The following is a 21868-nucleotide window of genomic DNA, read 5'->3' on the forward strand; positions in this document are numbered from 1 at the left end:
ACGTGCTTATGGAAAAGAACTTGCATGACATCTTTTGTCCTACCCTCCCGTGGCAGCGGGGTCCTATTGGAAACTAAGGGATATTAAGGCCTCCTTTTAATAGAGAACCGGAACAAAGCATTAGCACATAGTGAATACATGAACTCCTCAAACTATGGTCATCACCGGGATGGTCCCGACTATTGTCACTTCGGGGTTGCCGGATCATAACACATAGTAGGTGACTATAGACTTGCAAGATAGGATCAAGAACTCACATATATTCATGAAAACATAATAGGTTCAGATCTGAAATCATGGCACTCGGGCCCTAGTGACAAGCATTAAGCATAGCAAAGTCATAGCAACATCAATCTCAGAACATAATGGATACTAGGGATCAAACCCTAACAAAACTAACTCGATTACATGATAAATCTCATCCAACCCATCATCGTCTAGCAAGCCTACTATGGAATTACTCATGCACGGCGGCGAGCATGATGAAGTTGGTGATGGAGGATGGTTGATGATGACGACGGCGATGAACCCCCCTCTCCGGAGCCCTGAACGGACTCCAGATCAGCCCTCCCGAGAGGTTTTAGGGCTTGGTGACGGCTCCGTATCATAAAACGCGATGATTTCTTCTCCCTCATTTTTTTCTCATTGAAACTCAATATATGGAGGTGGAGTTGGAGTCGGAGATGCAACAGGGGGCCCACAAGGTAGGGGGCCCTCGTGAGAAGGGTGTGGGCCCCCTGGTCTTCATCTTTGGCGAGGATTTTTTATTATTTTTTCTAAGATGTTCCGTGGAGTTTCAGGTCATTCCGAGAATATTTGTTTTCTGCACATAAAACAACACCATGGCAATTCTACTGAAAACAGCCTCAGTCCGGGTTAGTTCCTTCAAATCATACAAGTTAGAGTCCAAAACAAGGGCAAAAGTGTTTGGAAAAGTAGATACGACGGAGACGTATCAACTCCCCCAAGCTTAAACCCTTGCTTGTCCTCAAGCAATTCAGTTGACAAACTGAAAGAAAGAAAAACTTTTACAAACTCTGTTTGCTCTTGTTGTTGTAACTATGTCAAGCCAGCATTCAAGTTTTCAGCATAGATCATAACTAACCACATTTGCAATAATTCTCAGGTCTCATAATTACCCATATCAATAGCATAATCAACTAGCAAGTCATAATAATAAATCTCGAATGACAACACTTTCTCAAAACAATCATAATATGATATAACAAGATGGTATCTTGCTAGCCCTTTCTGAGACCGCAAAACATAAATGCAGAGCACCTTTAAAGATCAAGGACTGACTAGACATTGTAATTCATGGTAAAAGATATCCAATCATAGTCACACCCAATGTAAATTAACAGTGATGAATGCAAATGACAGTTGTGCTCTCCAGCTAGTGCTTTTTAATAACAGGGTGATGACTCAACATAAAAGTAAATGGATAGGCCCTTCGCGGAGGGAAACAGGGATTTGTAGAGGTGCCAGAGCTCGGTTTTGAAATAGAGATAAATTGTATTTTGAGCGGTATACTTTCATTGTCAACGTAACAACTAAGAGATGGCGATATCTTCCATGCTAAACACATTATAGGCGGTTCCCAACCAGAATGGTAAAGTTTATACTCCCCCTCCACCAACAAGCATCAATCCATGGCTTGCTCGAAACAACGAGTGCCTCCAACATACATCAGGTCCCAGGGGGAGTTTTGTTTGCAATTAATTTTGATTTAGTTTGCATAAAGCATGGGACTGGGCATCCCGGTGACCAGCCATTTTCTCGTGAGTGGGGAGCGGAGTCCAGTCCTCTTGAGAATAACCCGCCTAACACGGAAGATAAGGACAACCTTGGTTGATACATGAGCTATTCGAGCATACAAAACAGAATGTTTATTTGAAGGTTTAGAGTTTGGCACATACAAATTTACTTGGAACGACAGGTAGATACCGCATATAGGAAGGTATGGTGGACTCATCTGGAATAACTTTGGGGTTTAAGGGATTGGATGCACAAGCAGTATTCCCGCTTAGCACAAGTGAAGGCTAGCAAAAGACTGGGAAGCGACCAACTAGAGAGTGACAACAGCCATGTACATGCATTAAAATTAATAAATATTGGATGCAAGCATGAGTAGGATATAATCCACCATGAACATAAATATCGTGAAGGCTATGTTGATTTTGTTTCAACTACATGCGTGAACATGTGCCAAGTCAAGTCACTTAAATCATTCAAAGGAGGATACCACCCCATCATACCACATCATAACCATCTCAATAGCATGTTGGCACACAAGGTAAACCATTATAACTCATAGCTAATCAAGCATGGAACAAGAAACTATGATCTCTAATTGTCATTGCAAACATGTTAATTCATAATAAGCTGAATCAAGAACGAGGGACTCATCATATTTATAAAAACAAAAGAGGTCAAGTTCATACCAGCTTTTCTCATCTCAGTCAGTCCATCATATATCATCATAATTGCCTTTCACTTGCACGACCGAACGGTGTGGATAATAATAAGAGTGCACATGCATTGGACTAAGCTGGAATCTGTGAGCATTCAATAAACAGGAGAAGACAAGGCAACATGGGCTCTTGGTTAATTCAACAATAATGCATATAAGAGCCACTTCAACAATTTAATTATGGTCTTCTCCTACTGACCCCCAAATAAAAGAAAAGAAATAAAACTATTTACACGGGAAAGCTCCCAACAAGCAAAAGAAGAACGGGAAATGTTTTTGGGTTTTCTTTTTAATTATTACTACTACAGCAGAAAAATATACTACTACTAATTTTTTTGGTTTTTCTTAAGGTTTAAAAAACACACAAGAAGAAAGCAGGAAAAAGAAAATAAACTAGCATGGATATTACAGTGAAAAAGTATGAGCACCGACATCTAGCAATGAGTGTGTGTGAGCATAAATGTAATGTCAGTGAAAAATATGTACTCCCCCAAGCTTAGGCTTTTGGCCTAAGTTGGTCTATGGCCACGGCTGGCCTGGTGGATATCCATAATAATAGTTGTTGGGTCATACTGTGATGAGGAAGAATAGTTGGGATCATACTGTGATGAAGAAGAAGACTCTGACTGCCACTGGCTGACAGTCATCTCTGGATCCCAAGAATAAATAGATTATCGTGGAGGCTCATATTGTGGCTCCTGTTCTGGGGCTAGTGCAGGATACTTGTAAGCTTGGACGGCAACCCACGTAACGAGGTAGGGTCCTACAAAATTAAACAAAGAAGGAGCAGGCAGGATAATAGTCTTAGGATGATGTTTGTTAAAGAACAATTAATATTTAAGCTCTACTGCCCTATTCTTAACAATAAAATCATATGCCACCATACTTTTATGATCCAGATAAACACGGGGCAGCACCTTTTCTTCCTTCTCAGCATGCCTAATAGGTATGTTAAAATGTGCAGCTAGGCGTGTGGCATAGACGCATCCAAAGATGGGACCCTTAGTACGGTTCATACTTAACCGTCTAGCAATAATACCGCCCATACTAAAAGTGTTATCACTGTATAAACCGTGGTGCAGAATAATTATATCAGGGATACTAAGGTTTCCACCGTTTCCGCGTCCAATTAAACAACGACTAGCAAATAATGCAAAGTAACGTAAAACAGGAAAATGTATGCTAGTGATTCGTGCATCGGAAACCTTTCTAGTTTCTCCTACAGTGATAGTATCAATAAACCCAGCCACATCATCATGATGTGGTTCTTCTGTCTTGCCCTCAAAAGGGATTAAACAAATCCGACAGAAATCATAAAGTGACATCTCCTTATGCTCATCATATAAATGAAACTCCACCGTAGGTGGTGAGTTCCTAGAATGAAAATGAAAGTTTTGCACAAAGGTATTTGTGAGTAAGAGATATTGATCGCATTGGTCGTGGAGGAAAGCGGTGAGGCCTGCATTATGAGCCAATTCATGGAAATCTTCATAGATACCGGCTGCTCTCAAGAAATCTTCAGAAGGCCATTCACACGCCCGAATCTCCGCGGTGCGCGGCAAATTATACTTAGGCTTCGGTGCCTTTTCCTTCGAGCTTTGGCTCGATGAGCCCCTCAAAAATCTCCTCATTATTTTTCTGAAACAATCTGAAATTTTTAGTAACTTCAAACAAAAGTGAACCAACTTCAATAATATTGATAGCAACTACTTCTACAAGTGCCTAGAGCCTATATCAAGCATTCGAACTACTTGGAACCATATAAATTTGACATGCAAGCTCAAGAACATGGTCACCTATGCAGCACAAATTTGCAAAGAATAAAGCACTAGAACAAAAACTAATTGGACCAATGGAGGAGTCACATACCAAGGAACAATCTCCCCAAACAGTTTTGCGAGAGGTGCTTTGAGCAAGGAGATTGAAAATCATAGCAAAAGTGGCTGGAACTCATGCTTGAGTTGGGTTTTCGGGTTTGTGTGAGATAGAGGAAGAAGATGGGTGCTGGGATAAGTGGAGGAGGGCCACCGTGGGCCCACGAGGCAGGGGGGCGCGCCCTATAGGGAGGGGCGCCCACCACCCTCGTGGCCAGGTGGCAGCTCCTCCCGCGGTAATTTTTGCACAATAAATCCTCAAATATTCCCAAAAAATCATATTAAATTGGCATGTCATTCTGAGGACTTCTATTTTCAGGATATTTTTATATTGCACGGATAAGTCAGGAAATAGACAGAAAATATTGTTTTTACTTTATTTAATATAAATAACAGAAAGTATAGAGAGGGTACAGAAGGTTGTGCTTCTAGTTTCATCCATCTCATGCTCATCAAAAAGAATCCACTAACAAGGTTGATCAAGTCTTGTTAACAAACTCATTCCGATAATCATGAAACCGGAGAAATTTCGAATAACACTAAGTTACCTCAACGGGGATATGCACATCCCCAATAATAAGAATATCATATTTCTTCTTGACAGTAGGAAGAGGAAATTCAAAACCTCCAAATATAATCGATGGAATTTTCCAATAGAGTTGATACTATGAACTTGAGGTTGTTTCCTCGGAAAGTGTACCGTATGATCATTACCATTAACATGAAAAGTGACATTGCCTTTGTTGCAATCAATAACAGCCCCTGTAGTATTAAGAAAAGGTCTTCCAAGAATAATAGACATACTATCATCCTCGGGAATATCAAGAATAACAAAGTCCGTTAAAATAGTAACGTTTGCAACCACAACAGGCACATCCTCACAGATACCGACAGGTATAGCAGTTGATTTATCAGCCATTTGCAAAGATATTTCAGTAGGTGTCAGCTTATTCAAGTCAAGTCTATGATATAAAGAGAGAGGCATAACACTAACACCGGCTCCAAGATCACATAAAGCAGTTTTAAGATAATTTCTTTTAATGGAGCAAGGTATAGTAGGTACTCCGGGGTCTCCAAGTTTCTTTGGTATTCCACCCTTAAAAGTATAATTAGCAAGCATGGTGGAAATTTCAGCTTCCGGTATCTTTCTTTTATTAGTAATGATATCCTTCATATATTTAGCATAAGGATTTGTTTTGAGCACATCAGTTAATCTCATACGCAAAAAGATAGGCCTAATCATTTCAGCAAAGTGCTCAAAATCCTCATCATCCTTTTTCTTGGATGGTTTCGGAGGAAAAGGCATGGGTTTCTGAACCCAAGGTTCCCTTTCTTTACCATGTTTCCTAGCAACAAAGTCTCTTTTATCATAACGTTGATTCTTTGATTGTGGGTTATCAAGATCAACAGCAGGTTCAACTTCTACATCATTGTCATTACTAGGTTGAGCATCATCATGAACATCATCATTAATATTTTTACTAGGTTCATGTTCATTACCAGATTGTGTTTCAGCATCAGACATAGAAATATCATGTGGATTATCAGGTGGTTCAGCAATAGGTTCACTAGAAGTTTGCACAGTTCTACCATTTTTCTTCTTCTTCTTTTTAGAAGAACTAGGAACATCAATATTATTTCTTTGAGAATCTTGCTCAATTCTCTTAGGGTGGCCTTCAGGATACAAAGGTTCTTGAGTCATTCTACCAGTTCTAGTAGCCACTCTAACAGCATAATCATTTTTCTTACCATTCATTTCATCAAGCACTTCTTTTTGAGCCTTAAGTACTTGTTCTACTTGAGTGGTAACCATAGAAGCATGTTTGCTAACAAGTTTAAGTTCACCTTTAATATCAGCCATATAATCACCCAAGCGTCTAATCATATAAGCATTTTCTTTTAATTGTCTACCAAAATAAGCATTGAAGTCGTCTTGCTTAAACATAAAGTTATCAAACTCATCCAAGCACTGACTAGCAATTTTAGTAGGAGGGACTTCAGCTTTATCATATCTATAGAGATAATTTACATTTACTACCGGTGTCCGGATATCGGGATCTGGAGGTTCTTCAGTAAATAAAGAATTAAGATCATATGTTTCTTCAATAGGCGGTATATTAAGACCATGTATTTCTTCAATAGGAGGTAAATTTTTAATGTCTTCAGCTTTAATACCTTTTTCTTTCATAGATTACTTTGCCTCTTGCATATCTTTGTGACTGAGGAATAAAACACCTCTCTTCTTCGGAGTTGGTTTAAGAATGGGCTCAATAATTGGAGCAGGAGCTAGCTCAGGAGTTGGCTCAGGAGGTGCCCAATTATGTTCATTTGTCAACATATTATTCAATAGAATTTCAGCTTCATCCGGTGTTCTTTCCCTGAAAAGAGAACCAGCACAACTATCCAGGTAATCTCTGGAAGCATCGGTTAGTCCATTATAAAAGATATCAAGTATTTCAGGTTTCTTAAGAGGATGATCAGGCAAAGCATTAAGTAACTTGAGAAGCCTCCCCCAAGCTTGTGGGAGACTCTCTTCTTTAATTTGCACGAAGTTGTATATTTCCCTCAAAGCAGCTTGTTTTCTTATGAGCAGGGAAATATTTAGCAGAGAAGTAATAAATCATATCCTGGGGACTACGCACACAACCAGGATCAAGAGAATTAAACCATATCTTAGCATCACCCTTTAATGAGAACGGGAATATTTTGAGTATATAAAAGTAACGCGATCTCTCATCATTAGTGAACAGGGTAGCTATATCATTAACTTAGTAAGATGTGCCACAACAGTTTCAGATTCGTAGCCATAAAATGGATCAGATTCAACCAAAGTAATTGTATCAGGATCAACAGAGAATTCATAATCCTTATCAGGAACACAAATAGGTGAAGTAGCAAAAGTGGGGTCAGGTCTCATTTTATCTCTAAGTGATTCTTTGTTCCATTTAATTAATAACCTCTTAAGCTCATATCTATCCTTGCAAGCTAAAATAGCAGCAGAAGATTCCATATCAAAAAGATAACCCTCAGGAATAACATGCATATTTTCATCATCACTATCATCATCGTATTCAGATTCAATAATTTCTTTTTCTCTAGCCCTAGTAATTTGTTCATCAAGAAATTCACCAAGGGGCACAGTAGTATCAGGCATAGAAGCAGTTTCATCATAAGTATCATGCATAGCAGAAGTGGCATCATCAATAACATGCGACATATCAGAACGAATAGCAGAAGCAGGTGTAGGTGTCACAAACTTACTCATAACAAAAGGTGAATCAAGTGTCGAGCTAGATGGCAGTTCCTTACCTCCCCTCGTAGTTGAGGGATAGATCTTGATTTTTGGATCTCTCAAGTTCTTCATAGTGTCCAGCAGATATAAATCCCAAGTGACTCAAAGAATAGAGCTATGCTCCCGGCAACGGCACCAGAAATTTGTCTTGATAACCCACAAGTATAGGGGATCGCAACAGCTTTCGAGGGTAGAGTATTCAACCCAAATTTATTGATTCGACACAAGGGGAGCCAAAGAATATTCTCAAGTATTAGTAGCTGAGTTGTTAATTCAACCACACCTGGAAACTTAGTATCTGCAGCAAAGTGTTTAGTAGCAAAGTAATATGATAGTGGCGGTAGCAGCAACATAAGTAAGGACAACAAAAGTAATATTTTTGGTATTTTATAGTGATTGTAATAGTAGCAGCGGAAAAGTAAATAAGCGAGAACCAGTATATGGAAAACTCATAGGCACCGGATCAGTGATGGATAATTATGTCGGATGTGGTTCATCATGTAATAGTCATAACATAGGGTGACACAGAACTAGCTCCAATTCATCAATGTAATGTAGGCATGTATTCCGTATATAGTCATATGTGCTTATGGAAAAAACTTGCATGACATCTTTTGTCCTACTCTCCCGTGGCAGCGGGGTCCTATTGGAAACTATGGGATATTAAGGCCTCCTTTTAATAGAGAACCGGAACAAAGCATTAGCACATAGTGAATACATGAACTCCTCAAACTACGGTCATCACCGGGAGTGGTCCCGATTATTGTCACTTCAGGGTTGTCGGATCATAACACATAGTATGTAACTATAGACTTGCAAGATAAGATCAAGAACTCACATATATTCATGAAAACATAATAGGTTCAGATCTGAAATCATGGCACTCGGGCCCTAGTGACAAGCACTAAGCATAGCAAAGTCATAGCAACATCAATCTCAGAACATAATGGATACTAGGGATCAAACCCTAACAAAACTAACTCGATTACATAATAAATCTCATCCAACCCATCACCATCCAGCAAGCCTACGATGGAATTACTCACACACGGCGGTGAGCATCATGAAGTTGGTGATGGAGGATGGTTGATGATGACGATGGCGACGAACCCCCCTCTCCGGAGCCCTGAACGGACTCCAGATCAGCCCTCCCGAGAGGTTTTAGGGATTGGCGGCGGCTCCGTATCGTAAAACGCGATGATTTCTTCTCCCTCATTTTTTTCTCATCGAAACTCAATATATGGAGGTGGAGTTGGAGTCGGAGACGCAACAGGGGGCCCACGAGGTAGGGGCGCGCCCTAGGGGGGGCGCCCCCCACCCTCGTGAGAAGGGTGTTGGCCCCCTGGTCTTCATCTTTGGCGAGGATTTTTTATTATTTTTCTAAGATGTTCCGTGGAGTTTCAGGTCATTCTGAGAATATTTGTTTTCTGCACATAAAACAACACCATGGCAATTCTGCTGAAAACAGCGTCAGTCCGGGTTAGTTCCATTCAAATCATACAAGTTAGAGTCCAAAATAAGGGCAAAAGTGTTTGGAAAAGTAGATACAACGGAGACGTATCAGGAATCTTCATAGTCGGTCGCCAAGCTTGCCTTCCACGCCAAGGAGAGTCCAATCCAGACACAGGTACAGTCTTCGGCCTTCATGTCTTCACAGCCCATCAGTTCGGCCCATGGATAACAGGCCGAACACCCGAGGACCCCTTAGTCCAAGACTCCCTCAGCTACGGTGTTAGGATCCATGGAATCAAAGCTTGTTCAGCAAGCGGGAAAAGTGAGTGACATGCAGTTCGGACTGGAGCCCAGTGGTCTGATGGAAGCGTGAAACTCGTCATCGGTCGGTGATGATCGATTGTACTCTGCGGTGGCGGTTGGGTGGTGTGGTTTTGCGACCCTTGATACTCAACTGGGACAGCGGAGGCTCGACGCGGTAATAGAGGCGAGGCGTGTGGTTAGCACGAAGCATGGAGACGGACTAGGGCTCTGGTGGTCATACATGTGGTGAGACAACTGCGAACTTGACTCGGGGTGATTACAAGCAGTGGTGAAATTCCTTCAAGTTTTAGACAAACGGTCAAGAAAGGAGCGGTGATGTTGAGTTCAGGTAACTCTTATGTGTGACACCCAATATGTGAATTGTTCACTTTCATGCAAGTCAGTGGTCAGTGTGTGATGGTGTTGGACGGATACTCTGGAAGTTGGGAGCACAAACTAGAGTAACAAGGAACTTAATTTTGCTCGAGTGTTGACTGTGGTCAAGAAAAGAAGGAACTACAAGTTGCAGGTGGAGTCACATGGAGTCTTTGGAGTAGCAGCGGTACTCATGGGATAAGCTCAAGTCCAATGAACATGGAAGTTTGACGCATTGACGAATTTAAGGCGATGGAGAATATTCACCAATGTGGAGTTTGTTAGAGTTGTGTCGAATATAGTGTACAAGGTAGGTTACAGTTGGACTTGTAGTTGTATTGTGTTTAGATAGGATATGAAGTCGTGTCCAAATAGGACACTTGTATCCTAAGCCTCTCATATATAGTGGGGGTAGACACACGATGTAACCTATGCCAACATAATAGCACGGGCACGTGGGGGAGTCGGCGGCGTGTGCCGGCGCCCCGGCGGCCGAGGTGCGGTATTATAGCAGTGTCATGGGGAGGAGCGCCTATAGTCAGGCCCTGAGGATATAGCCATATCGGTGAACCTCGTTAACAAATCTCGGCGTCGTGCTCGTGTGATTGCTTGGTCCTCGGATGATCAACTGTATATCTCGAATTTATTCTAACATGTGCCAACCACAAGGTTAATTGGTGGATCATAATGGCGAGCGATCGGTGGGATGGTGTCTCATCTATGATGATCGGCATTGTCGGCTATAACGCCCCGAATGCAACGTCGCTAGGAGAACATCACGATCATGTTATGGCGGGCAATGTTACTATAGTGGTGAAAATCGCAAACATCCTCTTCCTCTTCAAACTCTAGGTTGAAGTAATATAATAGTGAGAATGGACAATGTTGTCATGGTAGAACCCCTTCGGTTTAATGAAGGTCAAAGTATGGTGTCAGCCCCCGTTCTAGAAGAATGCAGAATATTACTACAAGATTTCGGAAAAGTTACTATTGAGCATTATAATAGAGAATGGAATGTTATTGCTTATGAGCTAGTTAGATGGGGTTGTGTGGACACTCCTTTTATATGGGTGGATGCACCCCCATATTTTATTGTAAATCTCTTAGTGGACAATATAAGTGTCATTGAGTAATAAAGCTAGTCAGAAAGGCCTTCTCTAAAAAATGTAAGAGAGAGCAATAATCCCCGGTGTTTGATGTTTGATGGCGTAGTGACTGGGTTTGTAACATCGTCCGAGGTTGCTTACCACACAACAAGGTCGAGCCGCGATGATTGCATGCGAACTAGGTTTTACAGCTCATCAAACTTCCATGTATCAATGGAAAACGACTCAGTTCAATTTAATTTGAGCACTGACCGAATCACATAACCGGACATTGTTGGCAATAGCGTCCACATGTGGACGTGGTTCTCAACGGCGTCTAGTTCTGGACGTTGTTATTCATGGCGTCCTTCCTATTTTTAAAATTTTCACACACCCTTTACCAAGTTTCGAATTACAAAATTATTAATTATTAATTTTAAAAAAATCAAAATTTTATTACCACCCCCTAGTCGCAGACCTGGCGTGGCATCACAGACAGGGACAGATCGATCGATATGTGTATATCAGTTATCTCGCGAGTCAATTTTGTTTCAACATTGGACACCGGACCATTCGAGAAAATGGGAAACGGAGTAAGAGCATCTACAGCCGGACCTCTCAAAGCCGTCTCGTACGTCCGGGCAGGCTGCTCGGTCACGTTTTTTGGATCCAGGCGGATGCCCCAAACGGGTCTAAAACGCCTGGACTGACAGGCACCCCCCATATCCAGCCCAAATATGGAGCGGATATGGGGTGGACCAGGCACGCCTGAGGCGTCCGCCTGACAAGCCCGGCCCACCACCGATACCACGGATGTCCCACAAAAAACCCCATCGACCTCATCGGTCTGAAACCCTAGCTCACTCACTCTCCTGTCTCGCTCCGTCCTCTCCTCTCCCCTCACCAATTTCGATCGAATCTGACGCAATGTCGAGCTCTGGCAGCTGCTCCGACGACGAGGTGGATTCGGAGTATGAGTTTGCCCTCCGCATCGCCTTGGAGCGGTCCAAGGTGGAGACCGAGGGCAGCTCCGGATCTGCAGCCTCGCCGCAGCCGCAGCTTCCCCGTCGATGCATCTCGGAGCCGGCGCTGGCCCCTCCTGGCCCATGGGCAGCTCCGACAGGCGGCCAGCGCAATCGGCGCCTCCCTTACGCCGTCCCCTCGCCCTATCGGCGGCTACTTCCCCACGCCGTCCCCTCGCCTTGCCGGCTGCTGCTCCCCCTCATGCGAAGTGGTGGGTGCTTGTGCCTGCCCCGCCGGCCTGGACGCGCATGCCGGTCGAAGGCGCGCGCCACCCACTGCGAGAGGCAGCGAACAAGAGAGAGGGAGGCTGCGGAGAGCTCTGTCCTCCGCCGGCGTGGGTTACCGGCGGAGCCCGACGAGGACCAGCATCTCCTCACGTGGGTCTACCGTCGGTCACTTACGATGGGGGAGACGGACGCATGGCGACTCCGCCGGAAGAACGCCAAGGCTCTTCAGCTTGCCATCGAGCAGTCCGAGCGGGAGCCGTTGGAGAAGGCGAAGGAGGCGGCTCGGCTGGCCAAGCTCAGGCGCCGGTAGGACCGGGCCGTCCAGCGCCTCAAGGGCCTCGTCATCGTCGACTCCTCCTCTGACGACCACGGCTCCTCCTCCGATGAATCGGACGATCCTCCACCAGCCGCCGACGGGTACAGCTACACCGGCAACCAGAACGGGAAAGGGCCGGCCCGAAAGTGGTGAAGTTGATTTTAATTTCAAGTTTTAGATATAGTATAAAGTTGTTCGTCGTTTATGTGAACTTTGGTGGATCTTTTGGTGAACTATTGTGCTATTTCTATGTCTGGAACTGATCTACGTAGTTTCATCGATGTCGATTGATATAATATGAATATAGGAGTTCGGATATAAGAGACACGTATGTAAACATGTGATTTGAGAAGTGTCCGGTCACTGTTCATGAATGCATTCGGGCGTGTCCGCGGGCGTTCGAGGGCCCGGATTTGTTAAGTCCAGCCGTAGATGCTCTAACAAGACATGCTTCATCGGTGTAATCGTTTGCTAGCACGGATGCTGTGGGCGGTTTAATCGTGTGCTCTCGCAATGCCTTGCTCAGAACTATCAGAAGTGCGAAGGCGTTGTTTGGATACGTGATACGTATAGAACTGGTTCTCCACAAATTAGGAAAACGATGTAATAAACTAAAATCCTGTTTGACAACTCTATCTAATCCGTGAATATAAAAAATCTGGTTTTCCATAATCCAGGATTTCGGATATATGAAAAAATGAGGATTAGTTGTTTTTCTAAAAACACGATCTGGATATACTTGATCGCTAATTTTTTCTCTGCGCCCGTCCTTTTCTCAACAAACTCGTTGATGCGTGTGGGCGAAAAGCCTATCCAAACCAAACAAGGAACGTGACAAATCGATCCTAAGTTTTCTCTAATCCAAACATCTTTTTTTATAAACTGATTACACATATAACAATTGATAAAACCATTTTTACTAAAAATTGGCTAAAAACTAGTTCTATATAATCCCGTCGCTACCCAAACAACGCCGAAATGTTAGTCTCAATACGCCAATGAAAGAGAACCGGTTCCTCGTTTACAACCGGTCGCTCTGCCGCTTTCATCGAGTTGATCCATGCTAAGGGCATCTCCGACTTACAAATTTGCTCCCGTATCCGTCTGTGAACAGAGGATTAGTCCATGAACACTAACATAGAAGCCGGCCATCCAACACTGCTCACATATATTTTAAACCACATTTGAACTAATCAAATAAAATTCATATAAACATGTCGGATTTTATTAAAATTCGAACATAATTTACATAAAAAGATTTATATTTCAACCGTTAAACTAAAAACTAGAAAAAAGAACTAAACATTATACCGGACGATCACCTCATACGTGTGACCGTCCTGTCCTACCACACTATCCTCGCCGCCTGTGCCGTCTTCGCCGTCGTCCCTCCAGCGGTGGAAAGGCGCCGGAGGGCCACGACTGCCTTGTCTAGCAACTGCCTGCAGCTCACGAAGGAGCCGGTCCGCCTCCTGTTCCATGGTGTGGGGGACGCCGCGGCCACTGGCAGTGCCCTTGCCCAGCGAAGCAGTCGCTAAGCGACCAATCCTCGCCGTCAAGGCGGCGGCGGTGCCCAACGGCCATCTCTGCGGTGGTGACGGAGTGGTCGAGGACCCACGTGGTGGCGAGGTCCAGGTCGTTATGGACCCATTTCGGCGTCATGTCTGTCTTGGCCAACTCGGAGTGGCGGGCGGCGTTGCACCAATCGTACTGTGCCTTGCGCTCCTCCTCGGAGACGACTGCCCTGGAGCCGAGGGACCGCCAACACCGCCGCCTCCGGGGTAATGAAGGACGTGGCCCCGCGCCTTTGTTATCGCGGGCGACAACTCCTCCTTGGCGCAGCGACAGTTGCGGCAGGGTAATTATGCAGGCCCGCCAATGTGGGCGTATCAGCTGTGCGTCGCTGGTGACGTGGACTCGTCCTTGATGCGGCGTCCGATCTGGACGCCGCAGTTGCGTGTTGGCGAGGCCAGCTCGTTCTAGACGCGTCGTCCAATCTAGACACCGCCGCAGTAGTGTGATGGGGATGGTGGCTCCTCCTTGACCCGTGCCAACAATGGTGGCGTCGGTCCATCTGATGGACGAACTCTTCGTCCGTCAGAGGCACGGCCGCTGCTACGGCTGCTGGGCTTATTATTCTCCTAGTCGCCAAAGGAGATTCCGACCGCCGTCGTTCAGTCGCTCTTATCAATAGATAAAATTTTAACAGATTTTTTGTCGGCAATAAGGAAAAATAATCATGATTTGTCGGTTGCTCGTACTGAGTTTTAAGAGTTGAAATTTAACATTTATTTTAGAAGCTTCTTAGAACATATTTAAAATGGTTCTTATTTGAAAGCCTCGACATGAGAAACACACGAATATGAAAATAAAACTTTATTTAGACTTTGTATTCAAAAGATAAGAAAGTTTAGAAATCGAAAGTCAAAAGAAAAGGCACGTGCGAGTAACTTGGTGTCCCAACGTCTGCTTGCCACAAATTCTCTTCCGTACAAGCCATGTTCTGCACTCGAGTTGTTCGTTGGCACAGTGATACTATTTTCTTTTTTTAACACATCAGTATAAACACAAACGCTCATACATACATGTATCGTTGGCGCGATGATACTATTTTGTTGTTTTTCCAGGGAAATGGAGTCGATGATTATTCCCGTAAACCAGCTGAAAGATAATAAGTAATGTTATTCAGCTGAAGTTTGTTGGGAGGGGATGACAAATCGAATATTTTTTATTGCAATTTATATTGTCGCTAAGATGGTAAATTTGTTTACAAGCACGACAAATCCAGCACCGGCCAACATAAATTGCCTTGCAAATCGTTAGCAATTGCTATAAGCCGGTCCAGGATAAATAAGATGCTAGCAACTAACATCGAAAGCGACACATTGGATTGGACTCGCAGGTTGATGAGAAAAGACAGCGCAAGTCATTTACGGCAAGCTCTAAGGTACAATCATCAAGAACACACACACAAAAAAAGGTGCAATTCCAATCTCCATCCACAAGCCAGCCATGAATCCATTCTACTCCGATGATCAGACCAACAAGCCAGGGCTAAACAAACAAATTGAAGTGACCAACGACGACATTTACGGGTCAGTTCACTCGGTGAAACCAAGTCCACAAAAGTGAAAAGAAAAAAAACTATACAATCTACAGCACCCCAACCCTACTGATTACAGAACATATACCCACTGTTATACTATACAACCCTCCATCTTGACCGTTCCCTCCTTTCATACGGTATACAGCTTCAGTTTTACCTCTCTACCTCCATGGGCTTTGTGCCACCGCTGACCATCTGCCCGTAATAAGTACTTTTCGCGGCCTCCATGTCATCCTCGTCCTCGTGATCGTCCCCGACGCTGAACCGGCCGCCGGCGGGTCCTCCCTTGACCAGCGGCAAGTACTGCGGCTCCTCGGGGTACAGCCTGCTGACCTGGAGGTAGAGCACGACGACGAACACCATGGTGCCCGTCAGGTACCAGCTGAACTGCAGGTTCACCAGCGCCTTGGCGCGGTGGAGCGCCTCGTCGGTGCGGCACCGGACCACGTCGTGGCCGTCCTCGTGGTTGAGGAAGCACCCCTTGGAGACGAGCCCCGGCGTCCAGAGCATGACGCCCATGACGATCAGCCACACGCCCTGGAGCACGAGGCTCGCGGACCTGACCAGGCTCACCACGAAGCTCCGCGGGCACGGGATGCCCAGCAGCGTGGTGGCCAGCGTGACGGCGACGACGGTCTGCAGCAGCCAGTGGAACTGCCCCTCCACGCCCATGTGGTCCGTGGAGTGGAGGTGGAAGACGAGCAGCTCCTGCGCGAACGCCGCGGCGGCGGCCAGCTGCGACACGGCGTCCCGCATCGGCGCCCGGACCCTGTCCATGTGGATGGTGACCGCGGCGAAGGCGAGCAGCGCGAGCGAGACGGACGCGTGCTCGAAGTTGTGGAGGTGGTCGGACGGGATGGTGCCGTCATCGTCGAACGGCTGGTGCTTCGCGGGGCCGATGACGAGCTCCATCAGGATGGACGCCGACGTGCCGGCGATGATGAGGATGAGCTCGAGGTGCCGGACGCCGCGCGCGGGGAACCAGAGCGGCGCGGCGTAGGAGTCGGGCCGCAGCGCGAACAGCCGGATGTGGTTGAACAGCTGCCACAGGCCGATGAGGAGGAAGCCGGCGCCCGGAGCGACGTGGCCGACGAGGGTGCCCATGGCGACGGCGGCTGCGAGGGAAATTTAAACGCTGGTGGTGATCAGCTGCGTTTGGAGTTTGAATGGCTGATGGGAACCATCATGGCCCATGGGGTTTAAGAAGGTTGGATGGTCGACTCTCTGGAGAGTTCCGGTGGCTTGCAAGGTTTGAAAAGTTGTCTTATTTTACAAAAATGGATTTGGACAATCTCAATCGGCAGCACTTCAGCAGTGATGTGTTATTCCGGTAGCTTATCTTTTTCAATCCCTTTCTCATTCTGTTTTGCTTACTTGCTTGGGCTTCCAAGATGAGGGTTTTATTTCTCTTTTATTTGCGTGCGGTGTAATACGACTAATTATTTATTCTCTTGAAGATTGTTGAGTACATTAGTTAAGATAAGATAGTGATGAGAATGAGATCCTCTAACGTTAGTATTTCTAGTTCAACTAGTGTTGATAATCAAGCCGTTGTCTCCATAGTTTGACTTATATTACACATTTCTCACTAAGGTCTCCATAGTTATTTTTTGTTTGTCGTAGCAGCACGGTTGTTGTAGCAAGGAGTATCAATTTAATTGTTCGTGCATGCAATCAATTAATTACTACTTTTAAAATGAAAAACATCTTTTTGTTTTGCTTCTTCGGCTATTTTTGTGTGTTGCATAACGTCTTGTAAGCTCAGGATGGTGTCTAGACAAGAAACATTTCATAGGATACTTGCACACGTATAATTAAACAGATAAGCCTAAGATGATGTCTAGGTAAAAGACATTTGGTAGGGCACTTGCACTTGGATAATTCACTAGACACTCGAACTCACATCCCCTTAATCTTACGTCTCAATGGCAGGGATGTCGAGATGTCCACGCCAACCGCGTTTGTTGTTTCTGACAAAAGAAATACTTTTCAACAAAAAATATATTTTTTGGCCCATCCGATTCATGCTGATGTGTTTGCTTGTGTAAGCCTAGGACGGTATCTTAAACCAGGGATTTGGGTGAAGTGCTTTAAAAAAACTTGCACGCACACAATTAAGCGAAGAGAGGTACACGCTGAAACCTATGTCTCCTTTCCCCCCTAAGAGTGCGGTTAATAATATAGCTAGTTGTTCGCTATAACGTGTTGTTATGTCATTCATAACCAATGTAATAGTCAGCATGTATAATAGTTGGCTATAAGAGCAAGTATAGTAAGGTGACATAAGCAGGTTATAAGGACTAAAATATTATATCTGTGCTTAGTCGAAGGAAAGAGAAGAGGAGAGAGAAGAGAAGCAGGCTCTTGATTAGTAGCCAGCTGCAGCAAAAGCTCGAAGACACTTTGTGAGGCTGTAAAATGAGCCAACTATTAATAAAATAGTACACGTTCAAAATTTACTATTGTACATGCCGGCTATTAGGTTCGTTGTAAATGACATGTCAACTTCTTATAGCCGATTGTTGGCGTATTATTAACCATGCTCTAAAAAGATACTATTTTGTCAACATATGACACATCTTTCACTCTTACAAAGTTTCTTGAAGCATGAGCTAATGTAAGTCTATAACTCGCTTCTTTTCTCTCTCTTCAAACTCGGTAAAAATACTATATTTAAATCCTTACATCATGTTTACATCATTTTATTATATTTGCTCTAAATCCTTCACGGCATGGAGTTCAAATGTCCACGGCAGCCGTGCTGGTGTTTCAACGGTTGACGTTAGCCCGGTTCCCACGGTGCCCGTGTCCGAGTTGTGTTACCGTGACGGCGTGACGTGTGTATGTATGCATGATCGACAGCTACCGCGTTGGCTGTGCCGAGCGGTGACATGTCATCCCCGAGTGACAACTGGCCACACACCGGCGCCGCCGTGGATCGCGTGATCCGTCTACTAGAAGCACGCCGGCCGCGGAAAATCCCGGTCGTGTCGCGCCGCCGGGGCGGGACTAGCTTGGTTGCACTTTTCTGACCTGGCCGCGGGGAAGACGGAGCTCACGTATGGCTGCGCTTTTGGTCGGGGTCGGTTTCTGGGCAGCAACCGGTTTTTCTCATTGCCGGTCTCGTGCTTGCTGCGAACCTAGTAGTTGTAGAACAATCACGTTCTAGAAAGGGTACGACTTTTTTTTAGCTGAGAAAGGGTACGACTTGTGAACTTGGAACACAACTCTTCTATATTTCTTCCGTCTTTTTTAACGCGATACATGCGCATATACATTCATCCTATGAACGCATGCACGCACATCCTGCTTCTATGTGCCGGCACATCATCTTAAGGTTGATGAAGTCATCACAGATGTTTTTGTAGTCGACACGAAAGTCTTCTCCCACTGACACACATCACCGAAAGGCCTAAAATAAATTCAAAAAAATAAAAGCACCAATGCCAAGTCTAGAATTTGAACCATGGTGAATTGATGTCGTCACAAGAAACCAAGCCATCTAAGCTATAGATGCAGTTCGCATCTATGTCCTTTTTAGTGTACGCTCTGCCTTAGAGTGTTCGAAGACTCTCGACCAGTAAAATCGATGATGATTTGTTCATGAATAATGTCAGAATTGTTCACGAAGACAAAAAGCACTCCTTGCAACTAAAAAGAAGAAGAAACCCTAAAAAACTAAAAAGAAGAAGCACCATTGATCAAAAGATATATTTTGCAACAAAAGCTCAGAGGCAGGAGTTAGAAACATAAATACTCCCTCCGACCAAAACTAACAGCCTTTTTGGGGACAGAGGGAGTGGTAAATTAGAAGAGTACATCGTTCAACACCATCCTAAGCATTATCTAGAAAATGTTTGTCTGAAAAAGCATCTATACCAATATAGAAAGACCCAAAGGGGCAAATCCAACTAATCTCGGTCATCAAACTAAGTCAATCCAATGACCTAGACTGCTCCAATGGCGAGCGTTAAACGTGTTCAACGTATAATTAATATCATACCAAATATTGCACTAAGCACAGAATTAACACACAAATAATAGTATACATAATATCCGCATGCAATTAATATGTTGCCTAAATATTAACGTGTGTTGCATATGTGCATTTACTAGTTATCTAGAAAAACACCATCCTGAACGTTATCTGAAAAAGAATTCCACCCTGAGCTTCAGATGGGATGAAAATGAAAGCTAGCTTCCTTGCCTTGCAAGAATCTGTAACTTGCCACGGCTGACCGCTAATTACAAATCAAACCCGAAGTCAACACCTGCCGAATGTCGCATACGGTATCTAGACTACTTTCCATCACAGAGCTCAGTTCATATTGGTACTCGCCACTTATTTTTATTCATTTTTTTACTAAACACAGGAAGTTAGAATTAGTGGCCAACGCAGAATCCACCTAAGCGCTGAGGTCAGCGTCTGACGGCTAGGCAACATGATCATCTCACGCTTCATCTGCCCGAGCTTTCTGGTGGCAAAAACCGTTAAGTCCGCCGAGCCTGAGTAAAGACAAACGCTGATGAAACAGCAAACCATGATTGGCATCTTATCTTATGTTATCTTATAGATTAAAGCGAAGCTAAAGTCGGTAAGAATGCAGTAAACATCATTTGATGTTCATAAATGAGGTGCCTACTCCCCTAATTAAAAAAAAAATAAAGTGCCTACTTTTTTTTCCAGGAAATGAAGTGTCTACTTCGTTGCAAAAAAGTATCACAACTCCTAATTTGGGACAATAAGGGCATCTCCACCGGTGAGCCCTTATGTAGGCGGTTAAAATCAGCATGCACAAACCTCGGTCGCTAGGATTTATATTTGTACTTCTTTTTTAAGCGCCCTGACTCCTCCCTGAACATCGATGCCAAGAAGCGAACCATGTATAGCATTAAAACTGCCAAAAAAGGCAAGGATTTAATCCCTAGCCCCACATACTTAGCGCCCGCATTGTAATTGGCCTAAAACTATGCACGTGTTCAGCCCTCTCGGGCTATCAGTGAATTTTGGACACTGGATTTCCTTTCCAAGATGCTATGCTAAAAGGCAACCCTGAAACTTTTGTAAATTTGACGTCATAGAATTTTACCTCCTCGAGAGGGCCCGAACCTGGATAAACACCGTGTCCCTTGTCTCCTGTTACCCATCAATTCGATCTCACAACTCGGGCCTCCTATCCGAGGTATGTCGGTTTTGACACTGACAATGATCAATGCGGCTAAGAATGGGAATGGGTCGGCCATGCAATAGGCCAGTGACGACTGGCCTCATGTCTCGTTGGACAAGCTGGTCCTATCCCACTCAAACAAATTTGCACTAGATTTCCACACAAAAATAGCAGCAATACAACAATATCATTTGAAACAACATCCACTTAGCATCATGAATTTTTTAGCAAGTTAGGATTTCTAGATTTTATTCGTTCAAAGAACACAAAACGGTACAAATGGAACATCGTTTCTATTTTATACCATAAAAACGTTAGCACCAAAAGTTCGCAGATTTATAATTATGAAAGAAAAGTAATCTTGGGCCAACTGTTCAAAAATTACCTATAAACAGAACTCTAACAACCCTTGCGGAGGCATGTGCTATTGTAACGACATACTCCTCAACCCTGGGTAACAATTTTGGTCGACCCACTTGTCACGATGGGACGGTGGTGATCAGCTCGCTGCCCAGTTTCCACATGAAACTGACCAAAAAAGACCTATTATTGGCCATGAAACATTGGATCAGGCCCAGTGTCCAAGTGGGTAACGTCGGCCCATTCTTATTGGCCATTGTTTTAAGCATGCATTCGGAAAGTGTATCTTCTTCTTGAAAATTTCCACAGATTGTAACACGTCTCAGAAAAAACATTCTATAAATTCTATTTTTTATTAATGTGATTAACATATAATGATTTTTAAAATGTAGTCATGTATACCAATAATGGGCTGGTCCAATTATCCTTCATATGCACGGGGCCATGGCCGACAGGGACCTAGTTACAGGGACCGGGAGCGACTATACATCGCTTGACGCGAGGTGAAGCAACCGCTTGAGTCAGGTAGTCTCAAAATGGCCCGGCCTAGGTAGGTACGAGGTAAGTTTGTCTTTTCTCATGTTTTCCATTTTTTAGATTTTTTTCCTTATTTTAGAAAATATTGTAAATAATTATATTTACAAACATAAAAATAAATAATAATTTAAAATCATGAAAGATAGAAAAAGTTAACATAATGTAAAACGATTGTTAGCTTAATTCATAGAAAATGTTGATAGCATATTAACAAAATGTTGTACATTTTTAAAATATTTCAAATGTTTCAAAAGTTGTATGTCTCATTATAAAAAGG

General features: G+C 43.9%; 1 protein-coding gene across 1 annotated transcript; it reads right to left on the reverse strand.

Annotated features, from left to right (window-relative positions):
• Nucleotides 1-15418: 15418 nt before the first annotated feature.
• LOC123107126 (uncharacterized) lies at nucleotides 15419-16714 on the reverse strand. The gene has a single exon (XM_044529135.1). The coding sequence runs from the start codon at nucleotides 16628-16630 to the stop codon at nucleotides 15680-15682; it is 951 nt and encodes a 316-aa protein (XP_044385070.1). The 5' UTR covers nucleotides 16631-16714; the 3' UTR covers nucleotides 15419-15679.
• Nucleotides 16715-21868: the final 5154 nt, after the last annotated feature.

The sequence above is a fragment of the Triticum aestivum genome, chromosome 5A (assembly GCF_018294505.1).
Source record: "Triticum aestivum cultivar Chinese Spring chromosome 5A, IWGSC CS RefSeq v2.1, whole genome shotgun sequence".
Taxonomy (NCBI): domain Eukaryota; kingdom Viridiplantae; phylum Streptophyta; class Magnoliopsida; order Poales; family Poaceae; genus Triticum; species Triticum aestivum.

Bases quoted from the DNA above. Each gene is read 5' to 3' on its own strand.
- LOC123107126 (XM_044529135.1), bottom strand. From the start codon at position 16,630: ATGGGCACCCTCGTCGGCCACGTCGCTCCGGGCGCCGGCTTCCTCCTC.